At 55.9% G+C, this 24120-nt stretch overlaps 6 protein-coding genes across 6 annotated transcripts; 3 read left to right on the plus strand and 3 right to left on the minus strand.

Annotated features, from left to right (window-relative positions):
* Nucleotides 1-585: 585 nt before the first annotated feature.
* Nucleotides 586-3386, plus strand: EsH8_VI_001012 (OPT oligopeptide transporter protein-domain-containing protein; the record flags this gene model as incomplete). The annotated part of the gene is made up of 5 exons (XM_083272265.1): nt 586-651; nt 704-1357; nt 1419-1849; nt 1903-3121; nt 3183-3386. The coding sequence occupies 5 exons, from the start codon at nt 586-588 to the stop codon at nt 3384-3386; spliced, it is 2574 nt and encodes an 857-aa protein (XP_083127439.1).
* Nucleotides 3387-7516: 4130 nt separating this feature from the next.
* EsH8_VI_001013 (uncharacterized protein) lies at nt 7517-8113 on the minus strand (the record flags this gene model as incomplete). Its single annotated transcript, XM_083272266.1, has 1 exon — nt 7517-8113. The coding sequence occupies one exon, from the start codon at nt 8111-8113 to the stop codon at nt 7517-7519; it is 597 nt and encodes a 198-aa protein (XP_083127440.1).
* Nucleotides 8114-12966: 4853 nt separating this feature from the next.
* Nucleotides 12967-13425, minus strand: EsH8_VI_001014 (uncharacterized protein; the record flags this gene model as incomplete). The annotated part of the gene is made up of 1 exon (XM_083272267.1): nt 12967-13425. The coding sequence occupies one exon, from the start codon at nt 13423-13425 to the stop codon at nt 12967-12969; it is 459 nt and encodes a 152-aa protein (XP_083127441.1).
* Nucleotides 13426-14167: 742 nt separating this feature from the next.
* EsH8_VI_001015 (uncharacterized protein) lies at nt 14168-16129 on the plus strand (the record flags this gene model as incomplete). The annotated part of the gene is made up of 4 exons (XM_083272268.1): nt 14168-14464; nt 14576-14633; nt 14690-15810; nt 15872-16129. The coding sequence occupies 4 exons, from the start codon at nt 14168-14170 to the stop codon at nt 16127-16129; spliced, it is 1734 nt and encodes a 577-aa protein (XP_083127442.1).
* Nucleotides 16130-18276: 2147 nt separating this feature from the next.
* On the plus strand, nt 18277-20974 carry EsH8_VI_001016 (uncharacterized protein; the record flags this gene model as incomplete). The annotated part of the gene is made up of 3 exons (XM_083272269.1): nt 18277-19916; nt 19988-20265; nt 20352-20974. The coding sequence occupies 3 exons, from the start codon at nt 18277-18279 to the stop codon at nt 20972-20974; spliced, it is 2541 nt and encodes an 846-aa protein (XP_083127443.1).
* A 1422-nt stretch (nt 20975-22396) lies between these two features.
* EsH8_VI_001017 (uncharacterized protein) lies at nt 22397-23476 on the minus strand (the record flags this gene model as incomplete). Its single annotated transcript, XM_083272270.1, has 1 exon — nt 22397-23476. The coding sequence occupies one exon, from the start codon at nt 23474-23476 to the stop codon at nt 22397-22399; it is 1080 nt and encodes a 359-aa protein (XP_083127444.1).
* Between the last annotated feature and the right edge of the window lie 644 nt (nt 23477-24120).

A 24120-nucleotide genomic window follows, 5' to 3' on the forward strand; every position in this document is an offset into this window, starting at 1 on the left:
CGCCGCAAATTGCACCCAATGCGGAGAAGTAGGGATGCGGACCCAATCCTTCCAACAGTGTCCCGGAACCTTTGATATCGGTCTTGTCGAAATGCAGAAGGTAGACCTCCCTGTCGCCAGGGTTGCACTGGGGTCTCCGGCGCACAACCTGGAGGAGGGGTTGGCTGGTGTTCCAGCCTTTGAACATGATCACCCATGCCACACCACCCCTGTTCCAAGAAGGGGAAGCTCTACACTCCTGGCCAGTGCCATCGCAGCTTCCCATCTGAGAGCAAGGGATCTTGACGCTGGTTCTGGGGGATCGTCTAGTGGCGAGACTTTGTGGCCACCGTCCTGCCCGAATGTCGCCGTGCCGTTGGAACCCTGGGCCTCCACTGTCGATAAGCATCCGACGTAACTAGGATGGCCGCCTCGTGGCTCTGGATATTAAAAGGTCCAGATATCCTCGCCCACCTCGAGACCCGGTTGCTTTTGCTTCTGCTTCTTGGTCACTGGCACATCTCCAGCCCAAGTGTCAACGGGTCCAGCAAATCAGCCATTCCAAACCTTACCACAAGGTGAAGAGTACTGACCCAGTGCAACGCAATGTCCGACATCCGTGAAGAACGGGCTCACGCCCAAGGCGTCCTCTCGGACGAGAAGGCCGTTCCCGTAAGTATACGCTCAATACTTGGCTCTGAGGCTTGTACTGACCCTCCCGCAGATTGTCGACGCCCACCCCGATGGTGCCGACTACAATGGGCACGTTGAGAAAGACCTCAACGTCACCGAGGATGATCTTCTCGAGGCCAAGGAGCTCGCTTCGCAGCTTACTCTCGAGGAGGTCCGTGAGATGATGTACAACGTCCACAAGCTCCACGAGAAGGACCCCAACTTCCCGCTCGTCATCATCGAGAAGATCGAGTTGTTCCTCAACAACGACGACGTCTTCGAGAACCCCGAGAAGCACGAGACCCTCATCCAGGAGATCAAGCTTGAGGCTGCTCTGATCACCGGTAACTCGCCCTACTCCGAGGTGCGTGCCGTCGTCGACAACCACGATGACCCCACCATGCCTGTCTCGACCGTCCGCGCCTGGGTTATCGGTCTTATCTTCTCCGCCCTGCTCGCCTTCGTCAACCAGCTGTTCTCCGTGCGATACCCTTCCATCACGATTCTGGCCAACGTTGCCCAATTGCTCGCCTACCCTCTGGGTAAGCTCTGGGAGAAGACGCTGCCCGATGTTGGCTTCTCGGTTGCCGGCCAGCGTGTCTCGCTCAACCCGGGCCCCTTCAACCGCAAGGAGCACATGCTCATCACCATCATGGCCAACGTCGCCTACAACATTCCCTACACCAACTACATCATCTGGACCCAGGTAAGAGCTCTAGAAACAAAGCAGTATGGTTAGTCAAATAAGCTGACAAGTGGCTGCAAAGTGGTTGCCCCAATTCTTCAACCAGCCCTACGCCGCCAACTTCGGCTACCAGCTGCTTATCTCGCTGTCGACCAACTTCATCGGATACGGTCTCGCCGGCCTCTGCCGTCGTTTCCTCGTCTACCCCTCGTACTGCGTGTGGCCCGCCTCGCTGGTTACCATTGCCCTGAACTCGGCTTTCCACACTGACAAGAACACCACTGTCGATGGCCCCTTCCGCACCGTCTGGCGTGCCAGCAGACAGAAGTTCTTCTACATGGCTTTCGGTGCCATGTTTGTGTGGTTCTGGTTCCCCAACTACCTCTTCACGGCTCTGAGCTCTTTCAGCTGGATGACCTGGATTGCCCCCACCAACCGTAACCTTGCGACGGTCACCGGTTTCAACAGCGGTCTTGGTTTGAACCCCCTGCCGACTTTCGACTGGAACATCTTGTTAGTAACCCCCGATTCTTTGACGTTGGCTTTCCACTTACTGACTGGCCCAGGTTGTGGGACAACACCGACCCCTTGATGGTTCCTTTCTTCTCTACCTTCAACAGATTCCTCGGCACCTTCTTCTCCATGTTCATTGTGCTGGCTGTTTGGTACACCAACACTTACAACACCGGATACCTGCCCATCAACTCCAACAAGGTCTACGACCACTTCGGTTCCCTGTACAACGTTTCCCGCGCTGTCAACGACCACGGTCTCTTCGACAAGGAGGCTTACGAGGCCTACTCTCCTCCCTTCCTGGGAGCCGGAAACGTCATGGTCTACATGTTCTTCTTCGCCATCTACACTTCTACCATCACCTACGCCATTCTGTACCACCGTCACGAGATTGGCCTCGGCTTCAAGGCTCTGATCGGTAGCTTCAAGAAGAACAGCGATATCGAGAAGGACCAGGTTCTCGACGTCCACAACCGCCTGATGAAGGTTTACCCCGAGGTTCCCGAGTGGTGGTACCTGATTACCCTGGTTGTTGCCATCTCTCTTGGTTGTGCTGGCATCGCCGCCTGGCCCACCTACACAACCGTCGGTGTCGTCTTTTACGGTATCATCCTCTGCCTTATCTTCGTCGTCCCCGTCGGCATCATCAAGGCCATGACAGGTATCGAAGTCACACTCAACGTGCTTGCCGAGTTTATCGGTGGTAGCTGGGTCGAGGGTAACGCCCTGGCCATGAACTACTTCAAGTCTTTCGGCTACGTCACCTGCGCCCACGCCGTTTGGTTCTCCAACGACTTGAAGCTTGCTCACTACGTCAAGATCCCCCCTCGCCACACCTTCTGGGCTCAGATGCTCGCGACATTCGTTTCCACCTTCGTTTGCCTCGGTGTCTTGAAGTTCCAGATGTTCAGCGTCCCGGGTATTTGCACTGCCGATGCCAAGTTCAAGATGACTTGCCCCGGTATCAACACCTTCTTCACCGCCTCCGTCCTTTGGGGTACCGTCGGTCCCAAGAAGATCTGGGGTGCTGGCGGCCAGTACACCGCTACCCTCCTCGGTTTCCCTCTCGGCGTCTTCATTGTCCTCTTCTTCTGGGGCCTGGGCAAGAAGTTCCCCAAGTGGAAGTGGGTCCGCCAGATCCACCCTGTCGCCATCATGTACGGCTGCATCGTCTGGGCTCCTTACAACATGAGCTTCGTCTGGCCCTCCGTCCCTATTGCCTTCTTCTCTTGGGTGTACCTCAAGAGCCGCTTCTTGGGTCTCTGGTCCAAGGTATGTTTTCACCCACCGTCCTCGTTAGCAAATGTGACCTCGAAACTGACCTTGATTGTAGTACAACTTCGTCCTCTCCGCTGCCTTCTCCTGCGGTATTGCCATCTCCGGTATCATCATGTTCTTCGGCCTTCAGTGGCAGGACGTTGAGATTGACTGGTGGGGCAACTCCGTCGTCTCCGAGGGCTGCGAGGGCAAGGCCTGCCGTCTGCTCACCCTTGCTGAGGGTGAATACTTCGGTCCCCGCATCGGTGATTTCCACTAAAGAAATGGACCGTTTTTTGTGCGTGGATCGCGCGGCCTGGCTGTCGCGGTTGTGGTTTATTCGAGTTTCAGCGCATGTATGATGTGATGAAAAAAGAATTGGCTCTTAAAGACCAAAGAATCAGGGGGAGCGAGCGTATTTAGAAGTGTTGTAATCGGTGGACGTAATGATTTGGAAGACGATGAAATACCCCAACACTCGTTTGCAATTTAGCGGAAGATGTTAATGTATCTCAATATATATCCTTCCTAGTATCGTTGGATGCGCCCCAGGTGAACTCGAGGTCGATGCCATATCGTATGTGATTGTCGTCGCGATGCATAATTGAGTTCATGTCGACTCACCACAGTCGAGCGTTGCCGGAAATTTTCATTTACGGTAGCGTTCCAGTCATGTCGACATCCATGATCGAAGTCCAACCAGGTCGACGGTGGTCCAGTATTACTCGGAAGAAAGTAAAGTTGCTGTTGTTTTTTGATCGTTCATTTGGAGTTCCTTAGCCGTATTCGTAGACTTCGAGACTTGCCCAGGAGAAGTCCCGTTGACTGGGATAGCTGGTAGTCAACCGCCCAGCTCAACTTCGTACGAGAAACGACCAATGCCGTATTAATGTGATTTCCCAATCGTCTTATTGCCGACTCGAACTCTCATATTGCCGGCTCGGTCCCGCAACGGCGTGGCTGTGCTGACAGGCCCGGCCTGAAAACCCTTGGCGGGTTGGTTATCAGAGCTCCGACTCCCTCAAAAGGCGCATCAACCGATAAAGCGGTGGGCTTAGAATTGGACTCCGAAGCCAGTTCGGCGACTTTCCGAGATGTGTATCATACAGGGAAGTGGGTATCCTCTATGGTGCTCTTTGATCGTGGCATGGCGATATCAGGCTGGCCCAGACTGGGACTGCAACGTCTTCTGCGTCGGCAGAAGCTGAGGACATCTGGTGTGCAGACCAGTTCGAGGCTGCCACACCATTAGTCCTTTAAATTGAAGTTTCCGAGAAGTTTCCGACTGGCATTAGGCTTGAGTTGACAGGTGTCAGACTCTTAATCTGGCCGTGGGTCTGGTCTCGTCAGTCAAATATTCCCATCCGATTGTAAAAAATCATACCTTTCAGACCACAACTTCTTGCTGAGTCATGTTGATGCAAGGGTTTTCTGGGAGAAATGGAACGGTAAACTTGACCATGGCATCTTCATGTTTCGATTGCTCCCATACGACCCAGCTGGAGAAATGACAATGCTGAGAAGGCAGGGTTGAGGTTTGGTCTTACTCATCCTCTTCAGGGACGGTCAGGATAGCGCCCATCTGCTGAAAGTATCAGGTTCTTCCTCGTCTAGCTTGAACATAGCATTGTCTCGTTAACTTGATGCAGAAACCAGAGCCTGGCGTATAAGCAGAATGAAGGGTTGATAGTTTCGTCGTCCGACATAGATACTGCGTAATACTCTTGCCGAAATACACTCTCACCCGCTGTAGGCTCGTGATCTTATACTCGTTATGTAGCGTGCCCGCTGCTCTTGCACACGAATTTTAGACTCCCTTCCCTAACTCATGTGTAAAAGCTAATACTGGCTTGGTCATATTGTTTTAGTTATGATCTATGACAGCGGACCTTCGGCCAATTTCTGTATAGGGTCGAAGGTCGTCTTCGGTCGTGGTGGGCCGGTAAGTCTCACTCCGCTCTTGGCCGAGCCATGTCATTGTAGAATCAATGCTCGGCTGCCGGTGATACTGGCGTAAAGATTTTAAAGCAAGCGCCCTCTTTCATGGGAATGCGATAATTGCGTGGATTGGATTACCTGCTGGGTTGTTGCAGACGCGCCAATTCTTGACAACAAGAATATTTGAAAGCCGCGTGGCCCATGAACAGAACCAAACCAATTATATCCAGACAAAGTAAACGCATACGACTTGTAGAAGATGCAGAAAAAGCTGTCAGTGAGTCAATATTAATATTCCAATTTGACTGTGGTGCCAACCAATCACTTTGTTTGCCGACAACATCCAAGGGCGAACATTCGCCCGGCTGACGTGGCCTGACGAATAGTCTGAGGCCACCGACGACTCACGGCCAGTCGACGCCCGAAGAATCAGAGCTGAAATCCTCATGGCCGTGTTGAGGTGGTGTAACTGCGCACGGGGAAAATTGGGCGGATATATGTCAAGAGTTGAAGTGCGAAATCACTTTCTACGAGTATGTCCAATCGCAGCATAGGGCAGTCCAGCTCAAACTCGCGGATGCCATGTGAGCCATATGGAGTAACAAATCCCCATCTAAATTACGATTTATAAGATTGGGTGAATACCAGGAAGGTTGGGTGTTATTTGGCGGTCATGTTGGTCACCCAATGTATTGATAAAAGCATGGGTGTAAACTTTTGGGCCTCAGGCCAAATTCTATTGCGGTTGTCATCATCTACTATCACGGTCTCTCTGAAGCTTTGCCGATGTACCGATTCGTCCATGTCTGTACGCTCAATAGCCATCTACGGGATATTAGAAGCCAGTCTAGTTGAGTCGAGACTACTCCTAGTATCTGTATGAAACTGAATGTATCAATCATTTCACCATTGAGGATTCGGAATATCCGTAATCGGAGTCTCGTTATTAGAAAACGACGTTAATCATGATGAAAGGTTCCACAAAATTGTTAGATCATGGTTCCTTGCCGCCTATATAAACTTAATATCTGAATCAGAGAATGATACCTATAATTATTATCCAATCTCTGTAATATTATATTAATCTGGTTGAATGACGAAGCAATCCACAGGTAACAAAGGAGAACTAGAAGGGAGATCATGGTGCCTGGATCGTAAAGAACAAACTAAACAACGAAAATAGTTCAGCTGACCTAATAACTGCAGATATATAGTAGTTAGATGAACATACTTATATCAATAATAGCAACGGGTGGTACAACGCACTGTGTAAGGCTCAGAATTGAGGTTACGTGGCGTGTTTCGTGGAATGCTAAGGACATTAAGGATGATGCTCCATTATGTATGCATTCCTCTGTTGCATTGGAGTTCGTTTTATTACGCAAGAAGCGTGTCTGTGTCTCAGACCCTGATGCAATCACGGTTAATCACCGAGAGGAAAATCCGTGCGGTTTAACGGCTAAAGGACGTTGACCTCAGATGTTCTGAATGTGTCTATCCGAACCATAGTAACCGGCTAGGTATCTGCGTCTCCCTAACAGATCTTCAATACTATTGTTACAATTTCAAACGAGAATCTCCAATCCAAAAAGAGAAACGCGAGTATGTAAAACCAGACGGCACTGAAAAGCTTTAGTCCCTCCCAGGAAAAATCTTCTTCAGGTTTGAAATCGCTGAAATACTGCACCGCTACTACTCGCGGACATAATACCACCGCTGCAGTCATCGAGCTATCAGAAACCGTTGTGCAGCTTTGTATGAATTCCTCATGCGCGCAGCACGGCTTTGTTCCGAGGTGAGCACGAAGCAACCGAGCCCAGAGTTGACGAAAGATCGTAGACCACCCGGCCAGCATATATCACCGATGCGATATACCGAACGGCAGCATCTCACTAGAAGGCAGAGCAAAAACACCCAGTTGACCTTGTACAATATCGGCAACCGCTGTTTCTCTTGCCTTGCGGCCGTTCGTCGCTGGTGAAGCGCATTATCAAAGTCGAGAACAAGACGCAACACAAGACGGCTCTGCCGCCGCATATTGGCTACGGACCCACCCGTCTTCTGAAACTTCCATGGCCAAGCAACCCTGAAAGAAGAGAATGATGCTACCGCCAGTCGACGACGCCATCTCCAGGTTCAGAGACAGCCAGGCACGGTGGCAGAGTCATGGACCATTCGGAGCGGGGAGGGACAGAAATTCAAGCCAAATCCTGCTTGCCAATATTGTTTAAATATTCACCCGAAACGTAGCTATTTCTTCCGAAAGGAGCGAGCGCACCATCGTCTCATATCCCATAACGCAAAAGCCCCTACCTGGTATCACATCACGCAAAAAGAAAAAAGAAAAAAGGGACAGGTAAAAAAAGGGAGGGGCGTTACAGCTCCAATACCGGGCCCGCGTCATCATCGCAAAACCCTCCCCCTCCGACCTTCCAGAAAACCATATGCGAAGGGCAGGAAACAGAAAGGGCCTCACGGCTGCGGGTTCGTACCGCTGAAGCAAGCCCCCTCGTCGCTCGAGAAGCAGCACCCGCGCGTGTCGGAGCAGCAGCACCCTTCACGGTCCGAGAAGCAGCAGCCCCCCCTCTTCGAGAAGCAGCACCCCCCGGTATCGCTGAAGCAGCAGCCCGGCTTGTCCAGCAGGTGATCCCACTTGTGGTCCCCGTCGACGCTCATGGGGTCGGCCCTCGCGTACCCCTCGCGGCCCTGCGCCTGCATCCCAGGCCGCGGCGTCAGCCTGTAGCCCTCCTCGTCGACGCTCCGCCTCCCCCGAGCCCCCGCGGCGAGGAGCCCAACCGTGTCGTCCCCGCCGAAGCTGCTGCAGGACCTGCGCGACTCCTCGTCCTCGCCCTGGCCTCGGCTGGTGGGCGGCATCGACGAAGGCGGGGTAAGGATGGAGGCAGGGTTCGCGAATGCGGAGGTGGAGCCGGTCGAGGACGGCTCGTACGGCGGCGGCGAGTCGTGCTGGCCATTCTCCCCATCTACGGGGATTGTCTGGCGCTGTGCGTCGCGCCGGTTCAGATCTGGGATCTTCGCCGGTGACGTCGCGTCCGTCTTTGACGGGCCCATTTTTCCCTCTTCCTTTCTCTTACACTACTTTTTTCCTTCGTCCCTCTTGTTCTTCTCTTCCCTTTTTTGGCCTGCGGCCAGCTTCGGATCGCCGGGGAGATGGGAGGGGGGCCCAAAAAGCACACCACACCCCCTAGATGGGAAATCGCGGGGAAATGGAGACCGGTTTATTTCGCGTGCGGCGCTGGAGCCCGGTGTGGAGATGCCGGCCCAAGTCCGTACGTAATGAGATGCCCGGGAGGCGTTTCGATCAAGTAATGGATGGAGATGCCACGAGACGTGGATTCGCGGGGAAAATGGGTTTGATGGGGGGATTGTAAGAATAAACGTCAATCCAGACTTCTGGATAAGAAAAAAAGGACCAACGTCGTCCGCGGTGCTGATATTGTCGTTGCCGAGCAAAAGAGGCCTCGTAATCCCCGTCATGCCACTCGACCCAAAGGGGGAAAGTGTGGCTTGCGACTTCAGCGTGGCTTGACTACGTACCCGGGGCACACACCGAAGCAGGAGGCCTTCGGCGACGACTCGTCGCTTTTCATTGGCACATTAGCGAACGGTGGTGAGTTCTGGCTTGGTCTTGGGCTGCTCATTGGCGGTTGACCTGAGGAGGGGGGACACCAAGACTCGCGGCGACGCCTCGAGAATAGGATCGTGGTCGCAACCCAGTTCAATCTGCCTCGCCCGTCTACTGGTTGGTATACATCACCAGCAACCTCCCCCAGAAGCAGAAGAAGAGCTAGACCCGGAGCAGTTGACCTTGTGCGATCCCCAAGCCTCATAGGGCTTCGGCTACCCAGAACGCCCATCCGCAGCCGAAGGGTCACTGGCGGCGTACGGGTATCTGCCTCCGAGATAAGAAGCCGCCGCCATACTGATACTGTCAAAATCTTCCGGGAGCCAAGCTGGCCTGTCGCTGGGTGCGGGCGTTCAGCCCTGGGCGAGAGAGCCTGAACCCCCAAGCCGTCCTTATCAGTGCAGCAGCCCTTGGCCATGCCAGGGCGATCATCAGCGAACAAGCCTTCGGGGACTGGGAGCGGCATTACTTCTTCGCCCCGATGGCTCCCGCGGTCGCAGCAGGACAAGCGCCATTGTCAAGGGCCACGGTCGCCTCGTCTTCAGCTTCGATGGCGGAACGGCCTGGGGGAGATGCGGACGGTGCCTTCTTGGCGCATACACAAAGCCAGCCCTACGAGCGCCTGTATTTCAGCTCGTGGTGTTGAGGCTACAAAAAATCAACGACACCTCGAACAGACGCCCGCCCCTCCCTCTGCGGTTATTTGCCAGCTTATGTTATTTTTGACCGGCGGACGGGTTATTAGAGCACGCAACTGCGAACCCCACCTGATATTGAATGCAAAACCGTCGATAATTTTCTCGCGATAACTCGGAATTCCCTTTTGCTCTCGTCGGATGTCGATCATTCATGATAGGAACCCGTTGCGGCTGTTGGCACACCACACCTCGAACGGCTCCCGGTATCAGGCATGGAGCCCGGAATTTGCAGGCGCCTTGAGATTGCACAGCATATTCGAAGCGGATCCCTTGAACCCACAGACACAAGACCCCTCGGGCAGTCCGAACGCGCAGGAGACCAGGCGACAAACCCCCCCTCCCCCTGGCCACATCCACATATAACTGGAGTCTGGAGAGATAAGAACCGAGAAGCAGAGGCCAACGTCTAACGCAAGCCATTACGTACATGAAATGTTTTGCGCACGAATGAGGGCGCCGCGAAGCTTCCCCAGAGGATGCTAATCCATCAGCCTGTATTGGATTGCTTGGATTGGGCAGTCCCGTCCTCTCTACACTGCACAGAGTCGCCGAAATGCGGCGCGTCTGGGACATGATAGGTGTCTCTAAAAACGCAGGCCATGACACGGCGGTGCGGACGGCTTTCGTCCCTCCCCATGCGGTGAGGGGTTTTTCCTAGTGGCCAACAATTCACGATTTACACACTACACGAACTAGGGCCGTCTGGTGCCAGGGCCCTTGTAGCGCCGTTCCGTGCCTTGCCTGCCGCCGGGTGAAATCCCTCCAGCCAGGCCTGTCGTACCTACTTGTCAAGCTGTCAACCTGGCACCTCGAACGCCGGGCGGCGTCCAATGCGAGAGTGTCGCGTCTGTGGTGGGGATGTGTCGTTGCCTTGCTGCCGCCGATTCGCATAATGGCTTTTGCATTATAGGACCGCAGATTAGTGCCGTAGCAGGCACGCGGGCTGACACAGCCAAGGGGGGAGCCATTGCCACTTTGAGTCTTCACAACTCGGAGGCAATCTTGAATACGGGGCACATTCTGACTGCCGCGCCGCCAGAGTGGATTGCTTCGTTGATTGCCTGCCTGTCTGCCACCCGGGGAATATTCGACCGCCTGGGGCTGGCGTTGCAATCCGAGACGGGCTGTGTTGCTGTTCCATCTGCGCTCACAGAGGGCCGGACGGCTATAGGAGGAGGGAGGGAGGTTGCCTTTGAGTAGACTCTGGCCGGAGACGTTTGGAACTCTGCGAATAAAGCTTCCGAGCCTCGAGTTTATTCGCGCCGAGACAAAACATGTTCGGTTCGACGGCGCGCACAGCCTCGAGCGGTGCGGCGAGCTTTGCAAGTCACCAATGGCGTGTTTTGCGGGGGAGTTCCTGGCGGGCGCGGGCGCCCGCGCGCGCCCCCCGGTCAGCATCGCGCTCTTCTCGTTCGCACTCTCACCTGAGTCGTGTGGCGCGAGGTAAAAGGGAGGCACTTCCCAGATATCCCGGTACACTAGACTAGACGGTGAACGATAGTCGCCCGGGATGGGGTTTGGGAATACGGGCTTGCGTTCTCATCCTTGGGAACTCTCGCTGACCGACACGCTCGCTCGCCTAGGAGGAGGAGGGGGGACACGTTCTTGGGTGTTTCCCCGAGTTCACCCCAATTACTATGGAGAAAGTCCCGGGTTGCCAAGGACGCCGGGTGGGATGTGATGGTGGGCCACGGCAGCCCAATGTGCAAAAGGGGGCCCGCATGAGAAAAAATGTGGTGCGTTCTGGGTCTCTGGAGTAGTAATCGGGGCAGATAAGCGTTCCGTCTCGAGCTTCCGTTTGATATCGGAAGTATAGATAAGAGGCGAGGGCGTTTGCATTTGACTTTGACGATGCGACTCGCGGAAGTCTCAGAGAGGCTCAGATCGCCCCCTCAGATTGACGAATTGAGGGATGCAGCGAGAAAGGGGAGAGCGTAGCATTGCAGAGGGAGGGGCCGATGGAAGAACGCTAGAAGGTCGATTAGAAGGTCTCAATCAATCTGGCCGCGGATGACATGGTCCTGGGATGCACAGGGAAAAGACGGCATCTAGAGGGCTGCGGCTAGCGTGGAACGGGAACAGTGAATTTGGGCGGCTACTCTATCTATGTGTATGGTCAGGGAGGCGGCATTGACGAACAAAAGCAACTACTCTTCGACTCCCTGGCCAAGCAGCCGGTAGGTTGGTTGGAAGCGATGATGAGGAGGAGGGGGTGGTGTACGGATACAGAATACAGATATTGCGATGCTGCCAACATTCCCCCCTCCCCCCCTCCCCTCTCATCCGCTCCATCGGCACACTCGATCCACACGAGGTAAAAAAGCCGTCGCATTGATGGGCTCGTTCGAAACGAGTCAGCAAATGGGATGGGATGGGATGGGATGGGCCGGGGAGGGGGGGCGCCAGTAATCCCTTATCGCATCGCCACCTGTCAGGTCGGTTGAGGGCGGTTCCGGATGCGCCCTGTATTGCATCTATTGCAAAAAACAGCTGCACATCATCAGACGTCATGGCCAAATTCTGTCATCAATCGTCCTATCGCGGCGCATGTGCGATAGCAGCAGTGCCTCCCGCGCGCTGCCTCGCCCCGGGGAACTGGTAGGGCCACTGCCGGATGGATCACGGGCGTGGGGAGTGCCGACCTGGTGGTGCGGTCGCCCTCTCTCTCTGCTCCTTTTTGCGTGGGCAGTTGTGGCAACCCGCATAGCCGTGATAGGGCCTACGCCGGCGAAGACGCGGTCTCTGTCGCGTGAATGGCGAACAGCCGGCGATATCAGACAGGGGGTGGGACGCAATCTCCCAGCCTATGTTGCAGATTACGAAATAGGGACACTCCAAGGTTCCTGGGCTCGAAACGAAACGCAACGCGACGCATTGCATCGCGCGCCTGAACGACCCGGCCTCTCCCCTCTCCCGTCCCGTCTCTGCGAGCTTCCTCCGTGTCATAAGCTCTGGGGCAAATATTGGCCAAGCCGGAATAATCTAACAAAGACGTAATTGACATCCGGAAACCGACACCATGACGCTGTGCGCGCGGGGGAAGCAGAAACTAGGCGGTAGGGAGATTCAAAAGTGATCACGCAGCGGCGGGTTGATGGGAGCTAGCGCTGAACGAGAGGGGAGACGCTACCGGTTACGCTACCAAGGCCACAGGGGGCCAGAGCTGAGGTGCGTGTGTGCGTGTGTGTGCCAGTGCTGCGTGCTGGTCGTTGGCCCTGCACGCACGACGTCGGGAGTCTGCAAGGAGGGGAACCTGGGGCGGCCAGGATCGGCCCCCCCCTGTCCCACACCCACACATGCATACCCGGACCAGCCAGCTGTTCTGCGGCACCAAGCCTGTAGCGCGGTGCAACCTCTTGGCGATGCGAGGCCTCGAAGGGGAATGGGACAGCCGCAGCGTAGTGTGCACTACATGCTGTGCCGGAGCAGCCAGAAAGATGCCGTGCCGAGGAGCCAGGAGCCGCTGCAAGCCCAGCCAGAGAGGATGGGGGTGGCTTGCAGCATTTTTCTTCCCGGTGAGCCTCCTTCGAACGTCGAGGGCTGTTGGTTCGCAGCAGAACAGCAGAGACTCGCTCAACCAGTCAGTCAGTCGTGCGGCAGGCAACCCAAGAAAATAAAAAGTGCCATCCCAGCTTAGCCTCGTTGGACTCGTCTCCAGCGTCGCGGTCTTGGGCCTCTGGCTGGCCCATTTCCCTCTCCTCACCGTCCCAGTCCCAGTCCCACAGACAGACACACTCGTGCTTCTCGGCTCCGCCTGCGCTCCAGTCCCACTCGACCTGTTCGAGGGGAGACGAGGAGATAACGTTGAGGGCGAAAAGGGAGGGGCGGCCATTCTCTCGGGGCCATTTGCTAACGGCTCGAAGTGAAGACGGGCTCATTGGCCAACCAGCGCCGCCTACGCTATCTGGGAGTCCCAGAAGCCCAACCGACCGGATGGGGCGCATATGGTGGAGAGTCTGGAGAGCAGATTGACATCCATTGCTGTGGACCCTGTCCTCCTCCTCCTCGTCTCTTTCTCTGTCCACAAACCCCCATCCCATTGCGACCACGACTGCGTCTGCGTACCCTTCCCCTCCGAATATGGGTTCGTACCCGCGCCTGGATCCCTCATTAGTGCATAATGCATCTCGGAAACCTGTCCGCGGCCAGCCCGCCTAACTCACACTCAGCTTGCCCAGACTCGACAACCGGGCTAGCTCTCGCTCGTTCCCGCTTGCTTCCCTTGGGGTACGTATTGTGAAGCACGAGCCGGAAGCCAAATCGCCCCCATCCCACACACCAACCATCCATACGGACAGACGAGTAACGGGGGGCCTGGCTGTCCAGGATGTCCTGACATAGCCTGTCCTTGCCAAGATCTGCCTCTCTGGGAGGGGCAGGGTCGGATGGACAAACCCTCTCTCTCTCTCCTCCTTCTTCTCATGTGTAATTTTCCAATGTCGACAGAGTGCGACCTAGTCGGTCTTCCATGCACGATTGGGTGACCCGCTTGCCGTCCTGGACAAGAACCCTTAGTCCTTGCGCGTTCAGTTCCTCTCTCTGGATCGGCATCGCCTTCATAAGGCCTTTGCCTCCCCGTCCCATCTCGGTCGGAATTGGTTTTCGGCATCCCTCTCTCTCTCCCTCTTCCTCATCAGCTTCCCCGGGTTCGTGCTCCCGTGACCCCATTCTTTCGAAACAGGCATCACTTCGTCTGTCCAACCCGCACAGCCCAACACCCCCCCTCTCTCACAAGGTCTTGAGTTACTTCCAGCGCTCGCGGAAGTCCAACAACCATCCACCATGGCTGCTCAAGACGGGGTCATTCCCACAAAGGTCGAGGCCGATGAGAAGGCCGTCGGCGGTAGCCTCCCCGGCTACGACAGCGGCAGCGGCAAGGCCGTCCAAGGCGACATCAGCGAGGAGAGCTGGGCGACCCGCAACGGCCTGAACCTGGCTTCGTTCGGGAAGCGCGAGTATGGCCGCGGCGTCGTCGAGCTCGACCGTGCCATGAGCTCCCGCCATCTTCACATGATTGCCATCGGTGGTTCCATCGGTGCTGGTTTCTTCGTCGGTTCCGGTGGTGCTCTGAGCAAGGGTGTAAGTTTTTTTTTTTTTTACGCCTTCCTCTCTCGCACTGCGTCCTAGTTGGGCGCGGTATTGCTTTGGTCGCCGTATGCAAGTCAACCAGTTTCTGACAGCTTCCTTCAGGGTCCCGGTTCTCTGTTTATCGATTTCCTCATCGTCGGTATCATGATGTTCAACGTCGGTAAGTGTTGCGATGTTCGTTTTCGGTTGAGAAAGCATAGCTAACATGGTGACTAGTGTACGCTCTTGGTGAACTCGCTGTTATGTATCCCGTCTCTGGTGGCTTCTACACTTACTCGACCCGTTTCATCGATCCTTCCTGGGGTTTCGCCATGGGCTGGAACTACGTCTTCCAATGGGCCATCGTTCTTCCTCTCGAATTGACAGTCTGTGGTCTCGTTGTCGCGTACTGGAATGACACGATCAGTGTCGCCGTCTGGATCACCATCTTCCTCGTCGCCATCATCATCATCAACATCTTTGGATCCATCGGATACGCCGAGGAGGAGTTCTGGTCGTCCTGCATCAAGCTCGGCGCGACCATTGTCTTCATGATCATCTCCCTCGTCCTCGTGCTCGGCGGCGGCCCCAGCAGCGGCCGCTACAGCGAGTACCAAGGCGCGAAGCTCTGGTACGACCCCGGTGCCTTCCGCAACGGCTTCAAGGGCTTCTGCTCCGTCTTCGTCACCGCCGCCTTCTCCTTCTCCGGTACCGAGCTGGTCGGTCTTGCCGCCGCCGAGGCCAAGAACCCCGTCCAATCGCTTCCCGGCGCCATCAAGCAGGTGTTCTGGCGTATCTCCCTGTTCTACATCCTGGGTCTCTTCTTCGTCGGTCTGTTGATCCCCTCCGACGACCCCGCGCTGCTCTCCGAGTCCTCGTACTCCGATGTCAAGGCCTCCCCCTTCGTGCTCGTCGGCAAGTACGCCGGACTCGTCGGCTTCGACCACTTCATGAACGTTGTCATCCTCGTCTCCGTTCTGTCCATCGGTGTGTCTGGTGTCTACGGTGGATCCCGTACCCTCACGGCCATGGCCCAGCAGGGATACGCTCCCAAGATCTTCACCTACATCGACCGCTCCGGACGTCCCCTGCCCTCCGTCTTCGCCATCATCATCTTCGGACCCCTGGCGTACGTCAACCTGAACGCCTCCGGCCCCGTCGTGTTCGATTGGCTGTTGGCGCTTTCCGGTCTGGCGGCCGTCTTCACCTGGGGATCCATCTGCCTGGCCCACATCCGCTTCCGCAAGGCGTGGGCTTACCACGGCCACACCGTCGACGAGATCCCCTTCAAGGCCATTGGCGGCGTTGTCGGCTCCTGGATTGGTCTCATTCTGTGCTTCGTCGTGCTTCTCGCTCAGGTATGTCGAACTTCTTTCAAAGTGACGAATAAAAGACAACGATTGCTAACAACGACAACAGTTCTACACTGCCATTGCTCCCCCCGGTACGGACGAGCTCAACGGCGCTGAAGGCTTCTTCAAGTCCTACCTTGCTCTCCCCGTTGTCATCGTTTTCTGGCTCGGCGGCTTCCTGTGGAAGCGCACCGGCTGGCTCCGCACCTCGCAGATGGACGTCGACACTGGCCGACGTGAGCTTGACTGGGACGAGATCCACGCCTACCGTGCGCGCCTCGCGGCGATGCCCTCGTGGAAGCGCATGCTCCACTACGTGTGGTAAGCCGAGTCTTGACGACAAGGCAGGGGGAAACCCCCAAGTTCCCCCCCCCGGGCTTTTTTGCGTCTGCGCTGGCGGACGAGCCGGGCAGCGAGGCGCTCTGCCGCTTCATGTACATTGTAATATTTTTTAAGACACGGGCACCCCATCACTCGACGATGTGCCTCCTGTGGAACGATTATGTTCGTCCTACTACTAGTTAGCAAAACCAAGATACCACGAGTGCGTTTACATACCTGAACTTTTCCACTGCATCGCATCGTATCGTGACCTGTTTGTTTCCTGGTTGTGTGAGATGTGTGAATCCTATGAGATGTGCCTTTGCTGTGACTGGTTTGGACGGAATGGTTTCTTCCTCCATGTGGCTCGGCCTTGGAGGAGGTTTGTGAGGGTGGTGAGGTTGGACGGCATGTCGCGTGTATATATATTCGTGTGTTCTACTCCCGATCAGGAGTGCCAAGAAGCACCAAGCGTCTTATCTCTGGGAGCAGCGCCCGTTCAGCAGCGGCGCAGGCCGACAACGGTGCTGGCACAGGCTAATAGGGCAATCAATCACGGCGAGGCAGGGTTCCGGTTGAATGGGATCCCGGGGGGGAGATGGTTTGTCTTGGGGCGGCGGCCTGGGTGCTTGGCGTGAAGATAAGGGTGGTCTGCCCAGAACAGCAGGTGGCAGGGCGTAATCGGCGGGCGGCGGCTGTAGATGGTTGGCCCGGGTCGCACGATATCTCTCGGCGTCGGGCGTATAGGGGGCTGATTGGAAAGCCTTAGGGGGTGCGTTCTAGCCGGATCCAGTGCTTTTTCCCGCTGAAGATACAGGGCAAGGCGCCTGAGATTGTCGGAGCGCGTGGGATCATGAGCCCCCCTTGGCGATTGGGGGGGGTTCTTGCGGGGAAATGAAGATTAGAGGCGTCGACGGCGTGGGTGGTTGTGGTGTTTCGAGGGCCTTCGGCTGTCGACCCCGAAATGAGAGGCGTACGTTGGTAGGGAGCCAGACCGATACCGCACTCGCCCTATCTGTCTCTCTCCCTCTCTCTTACACACTCTCTCCTGGGGTCCGACAGGGCATCTCCGGGCCGGAAAAGGTCGATTCATATAGGAAAGGAAAGGGAAGGAAAGGGAGCAGGGATTAGTAATTCTGTGCTGTCTTGAGCCAAACAAATGCTCTTGGCTTGCTTCTCTCCCCTCCATCCCCGTCTTTTCCTTTCTTTCCTCCCTTTCCTGCTGTCGTTTAATTAACGATGTGGGTGGTGGCTCCTTTGCTCTTTTAATGCGTCCCTCACTTGGGGTGACAGGGTGCCAAAAACGCCTTACTATCAAAAAGAGGGACGCGCCCTACGCAGGACAGCGCCAACAGAGTTGACACTAACAAAGCGACCCGTCGCTACGAACACACTAAAATGTCATTCTGGCGCCCTTGGGTGACAGCTCTCCCCACAAACGCCCCGCTATCGGCCGGGTTGCTCCCTCCCTCCACACTCCGGCGTTCTGGACGCTGTTAGATTTCTTTCCTCTTCTGCCAGGACGGGAAACTTTTTCTCCTCTGCTCCGTTATTCGTCCCCAATCCACTTCTTTTGTTGATCTCGGATTACAGAGGAGCCCTGTGGGTTTCGGCTGTTCTATGCAGCCTAGGTTTCGGGGCGTTCGTGGGTCTTTGAATAGCGCAACCTGGGGGTGGACCAGCAACCGATGCAAGGTATAGAATAGCCGCCATCTTGAGCCAAAGACCCTGACGCACAGGCTTTTAATCACCTGCTGTGGCTGCATACGCTTGCAGAGAAATGACACCGCCGCGCCACACCACGCCGGGAATTCTCAGGGACGAACGGCCGGAGGTCACGGCCGAACCCGACGGCGGCCACGACGAGGCGGGGGGCCCCACGCTCGGGCATGTGGGGCCAGTCAGCCGCAAATGCAAATGCGCCCCCGAGTTTTGCGCAGCGGCGTAAAACTCGCCTCGCTCAATTCGCTCTCATAAGCCGCCAATCCCAGCCCGCTTCGCCTCACCCATCACTTTTCGCTAACTTCACCACTCGCCAGCGAAATCCGACACCCGCCCCCCTTTCGTCCTCCGAGGGCCCATGGTGTTTTCATCTTTTCTGATTCGGCCTCTCAATCCACCCCTGTTTAGGCTTCCCCCCTGCTAGTCATCATGAGACCCGCGCCATCGAAGAAGGGCAAGACCCCTGCTGCAGACGACGGCGACTCCTCGGACGAGAATAGCCGTCGTCGCGGTGAGAGCCCGCCTCAATTGGAGGAATCTGAGGACGAAGAAGTAGTAGACGGCTTCGCCGGTGTGCACTTCGAAGAAGCAGGGGACCTCTTCGCCGAGCTGCGCTCCGAGGAGGTCAAGCCTGACATCGCCAAGAAGGAAAGCGAATCGCCGGGGGAATCACGCCAGTACCAGACTCGATCGAGAGGCCGCTTATCGCGCATAGTCGACAGAGTGTTTCGGCCACAACCGTCCAGCATCAAGGATGAGGTGGTTGTGAAGAAGGAGCAGCAGGAGCGTCTCTTGTCGGACCACCCGGGCATTCTGGGCCAAGATCGCAGTGCGAACCCTTCCGAGAGTGAAGAATACTCCGCACCGGTAGAACGGGCGCAGGCGGGGGACGTGTATCGGCCCTCCCAGCAGCATGCGTCTAGCCTGTCTAGCCCCCCTGGCCATGCCCAGAGCCCGTCAACAGACCTGCCACCCAGTCCTCAGAGCGCACTTACAAAAAGGGTGAGAATGAAGAAGAGAGTCGCGTATCGGGAAAATCGGCAAAATCGCTTAGATGAGGAGACGGCAGAGGCAGCTATAATAGCAGCCGTATCAGATGCTTCCGCGCCGTCCGGCAAAGGACTACGTGACCACTATGAACCCTCGGCCTCCAAGGGCCATGTTGGCCTTGAGACCGCCCTGGCATCCAGACCTGTGGACCAAACGGGAATTCAAGCAGCAAATCGCGCTTCTTCTTCCCTGCCCGACCAAGTCGTCAAACCCCCGCCGGGGCCGGTCAGCCCATCTTACTCGTCCCGAACTCCGCGAGACACGTCGGGCCCGGCAAATGAGAGAGGAACCGGCAGCAACCCTTCCGGTACGGATGATGAAGCATCCCACGAGAGTGAAGATCCGGCCAAGAAGGTCCAGATGATCATGGTCGACAAAGTCATGTCTTCGTTCATGAGCTGGCTGGACACGAAGCTGAAAGCCAAGAACGAAGACAAACGGCCGGCGCGCCGTAGATTAGTGTCAGTGACCCGTCCTCGGTCTCCTGTCAAGTATGACGAAGCCGTCCTGTCGGTGACTCGGTCATCACCTCCTAAGCGGCAAAATCCCGAAGTCCCGCTGAAAAGGCTTCGTTCCTATGTCCCAGAAATGCTTCATTCTCCCTCTCCCCCCAAAGCGATGGCGCCGGCTGCGCCCATTTCTCTCTCGGCGCCTCCATCAGCACCTCTGTCAGCGCCTCCCGCACCGGTAAAGGTAGGGGCCTCGTCGGCGGCACCACCACCGCCACCAGCAGCATTTGGCGGCGCTCGGAAGCGAACGGGCTTGGGCCAAACCCCGCGTCGCAAGGCATCAGAGAAGCGTGGGAGATCAGACGATGGCAAAAGGGAGCAAGAAGAAGATGACGACGACGATGACGACGACAACGGGAACCGCCCGCCCAGGGCCAAGCTGCCCAAGGTCCAGGAAGACGGGGCCGACGGGGCGAAGCTCGCGTGCCCCTTCTTCAAGCACAACCCCAGAAAGTACAAGAACCAACGGCCTTGCTGCGGCCCGGGTTGGGACCACGTCCACCGCATCAAGTACGTGCCGCTCTGCCCTAGCATCCCCCCCTTCCCCGGCCCTGATTTCTGTCGGCTAACAGTCTCCCCAGGGAGCACATCTATCGCAAGCACTCCCTCCCCAAGTTTTCCTGCCCGCGCTGCTCCCAGCCGTTCGAGACCCAGTCGGACCTCCAAGCGCACGCGCGCTCCCCCGATCCCTGCGAGGTCCGCGAGCCCGAGGTCTTGGACGGCATTACCCAAGATCAGGAGAAGAGGCTCCGGTCCCGCAAGAAGACGTCCGCAAAGGAGCTCACGGAAGCCGAGAAGTGGGCCCAGGTCTACGGCATCCTCTTCCCCGACGTGAAAGAGAGGGAAATCCCCTCGCCCTGTAAGCCAATCCTCCGCTCCCCGGACGGACGTCCTACTTGTCTTTCCACATTAGCGAGGCGGGGTTTTCGCTGACAAGCGTTCCAGACTACAACACGGAGGACGCCTCGACAAATCTCGGCGGCTACGAGGACTACCTCCGCCGCGAGCTCCCGCCCCTGGTCCGCCGGCGGCTCGAGAAGGAGGTCGAGCGCGAGCTCAGCTTCGTCGAGGAGGGCATGAAGCAGAAGGTCATCGACATTGCGCGGAACCTGCAGCTCGCGCTCTTCAGGGGCTACCAGGAGCTCGAGAACCAGGAGCGCGGCGCCGACCATGACTCGCCGGGCGTCGGGGCCTCCGGCTCCGAGACGGGAGGGTCGTCGTTTACCGCCGCCGCCGCAACGGACACATCGCCGTCGACCGTGTCGACCGCCGGCACGACGCCGGAGCTGCCGGACCCCTTGGAGATCTTTGGCGACCCCGTCATACCCGACTTTGACTTTGCCTTCCTTTCGGATGTCCCGTACCCTGGGTTGCAGCAGCAGGCGAAGCAGTCCGGCCCCGGGTCTGGCTTTCCCGGAGGGCTTGAAATGCAGCAGCCCGACACGATTCGGCCGGGCATGGAGTTGCTCGATGGGGAGCAGTTCGGCTTGCCGTACTTCAGCTTGGATGGCTACCAAGATGGCTCCGGCAGGATCAGGGACCCAGAATCTCTCAGCTACCTCCCCTGAGCTGTCTGGAAGGGGCTTGCTTCTGTCTGTTACGTGCGGTTTTTGATTGTTAAAATATGATACCCCCGATTTTTTCTGATTTAATGACATGCAATGCTCCCATCTTCACCATAATGTTGTTCACGTGCAGTCGGCTCACCCAAAGCCATGTAATAATTTTATCTGGATGAGAGGAGGGCTTCGAACATTAATAAACTACAGCCGTGACGATTTATGAGGTGGCAAATCTGTGCACGGATGTTACAGAAGCCAGAGTCGCTCTGCAGACCGAGTCTAACACCCAGGCATTCAGGGCTAGTTATCCTCAGTCAAGAAATAAAACAGACAATGGACTAATTAGATGGGACCCGGCATGATAGTCGTACTAGGTGATAAGTTTCCTGTAGATGGAGCTACCTGTTAAGTTTCACGTCAACTAAATGTTATTTCTCTGAATCTCGCATAAGCCAATAAAGCTGACATTACACGGAGAAAGTCTGTTGACTTAGCAGTTTGGCCCTAAGAACGGAAATCAGACCTTATTCGGGGGTTTCATTTAGCTTACAGGTTACCCGGAGCACATGTACCGGCGACGTTCAAATCATAATTGTACACGATTTTCAAACTGAACAAACTATGGCATTCGTCTGCTAATCGAAGTAAAGTGTCATTTAATGCAATGCTGATATTCACGAGCCTTCTCCCTGACTAACGTTCCGTACTGTTGAAGTTCCTGGTCTAAGCCTTGAAGTCAGCAGTCTAGGCAAATACCCTAAATGTGATAGTTAACGACTTCATGTGTTTCTAGGCCCGCAATTTCCGGTGTACTTTGTGCACTAAATTCATATTATAAGGGAGATAGTACCAGTCATTACATGTACATACTCATGTTGATGATAATGATCCTATGTCTGTTTGGAAGTTCAACATAACCGCATCCTAGAGGCCTAGCTTTTTTTCGCCTGTGAGAAGCAGCTAAGCTTCTTGTGGACACTTAACTCATGAATATCTACCTGACGGAAATAACCATTAGCTAGACTTTTATACGTACAGCCTAGCTCTTCTACACGTAGCAAATCTCACGCCGAACCACCTGCCGACTATGATTCATGTTTCAATTCTTGATATTTCCCCTCGACTTTGAGTAAAGTCGTCTGCCGGCATTGTCCAATCAGTAATCAACTCTGTTCCCCGGACTTTGGAGTGAATGGTCTTCGATTTCAATACTACTGGAATCATAAAAAGACTGATACTAGAAAAAAAAACAGAGTTTCAAAGGAACTTCAGCGAGTGTCGGGGGAGAGGAAATTGAGCTTGGGCGTCGCGATAAATAGTCTGCGCCGGGTACCGCCGACTACTTCTCACGGCATACCTCCCTCATAACGGACATTTAGAGTCCGTGACCTTGCTTGCTTTGCCCGATTCGATCTCGCTCCAGACCGACTACAATCTCCCCTGCCTGTTGTCTTCGCCAATCTTTAGGATTGGCGGCATGTCCTTGCTCTCAATGGCTTCAAAGAGACCCCCCAGACCCGCGGCCCGGTTCTTTTCATCCTTCCTTCTGAAAAACTCCTCTGCCGTCTTGATTCTGTTCGGGTGGATCTCGTCCAGCAGCGCGTAGTCCCGCTGGATCACCCCCTTGTTGCCGCCAGAGTGCGCCCACAACGTCCAGAACCCGGAGAAGTTGCCCCTCGCAGACATCGTCGCCGGGTCCGCGGGGTCGGCGTTGTACCCGGCCGGCTCGTCGGGGGCCGGGAAGTACTGAAAGTAGACGTCTAACGGTATGTCGATGTACTGCGCCGGCTTGCCCGTCACCTTCTCGAACGCCGCGGCCATGTCCGCGTAGTGGACGTGCTCGATGGCGACCTTGAGGTCCATGCCGTTGGCCCTGTCCGGGTGGTCGAAGAGCCAGCGGGCGTAGTGCTCGCAGTCGTCGAGCGCGACGTGCGGGACCGCGCCGTCGCCCAGCGGCACCCGCCAGGTGACGACGCCGTTCTCGACCTGTGGCGTCATGAGCGTCTTGGACGAGACTGTCATCTCCATGTACGGGCCCGTGGTGAAGACGGCGGCGCCCATGCCGTTGCCCTTGCTCTGCTGCAGGATCCACTCCGCCATGCGGCCCTTGCCGTCGTAGTGGCCGCACCGGAACTTTGGGTCGTAGCCGCTCTTCTTGTACCCGTAGTCGAGGTTGCCGAACACGAAGAACTGGATGCCCAGCTCGACCGCCAGCTCGTAGGCGCGGATCGTCCAGTAGGTCTCGGTCTTTTCGCCGCAGTTGAAGCCGTCAATGTTGACGTACGCCCCCCAGCACCCCGCGAACCCCTTGCGCAGGTCGACTTCGCTGGCAAAGGTCCCCTCGACGAACTCGACGTCGCCGAGCTTGGCAAGCTCCTGGGCCCGAGCAGACGTGGAGTCGCGCGTCAGGACGCGAAGGCTGTAGCCGCCGTCCTTTGTGAGCCCGCGGCATACAGGCACACCTTGGGCGCCGGTCGCACCAATGACGAAGATGCGGCGAGTGTCCATGATTTTGGCTAGGATCTTGTTTGGTAAATGCGTTTTATTTTACTTTGATCGACTGTGAAACATGTAGCCTTCGTGATGTCCAAGACGGGAGTTGTGGCAGCGACTGGATCTTTTTATACAACACATCGACTCTGACCATGTCCTATTACATTTAACCATAATTTCACTCTTACGTATTATTGAAAAGTGTGTAGCTCCGGTACATAGGCGGTACATGATTGTTGTAGAGAAATGGAGGAGTTCGTGAGTTTGTCGTGGCTGTTTATCTGATTAGTGATACTGCCAACGCACTCACTCGACGAATGCGAAGCGCTTACAGTACATCGTCGGCTCTCCAAATTTCGGGCTCTCCCATTCTGGCTGTAGAGAACAAGGCGCTTTGCCGAGGCGCATCAATCTTACTTGCGTCTTGGCGTGTGCCGCATTTGCGCATCCTCCAATCGCCTTACAAAATGCATGCGAGTATATTGTGATCAGTATGACGGTCCTGTATGCTTGCGACTCCCTTTTGCAGATGGCTTGGGCATGTGCAAAGGACCTGACGAAGCACCTTGCATGGGCCCAGAGACTTTATAGTATCGCCGGAAAAGATAATAGAGACTCTTCGCAGAATCGAGACTTTTGGTGCAGTCGGTCCGGCGCGT

Source organism: Colletotrichum jinshuiense, chromosome 6 (assembly GCF_051148585.1).
Source record: "Colletotrichum jinshuiense chromosome 6, complete sequence".
In the NCBI taxonomy this organism is placed as follows: Eukaryota; Fungi; Ascomycota; class Sordariomycetes; order Glomerellales; family Glomerellaceae; genus Colletotrichum; species Colletotrichum jinshuiense.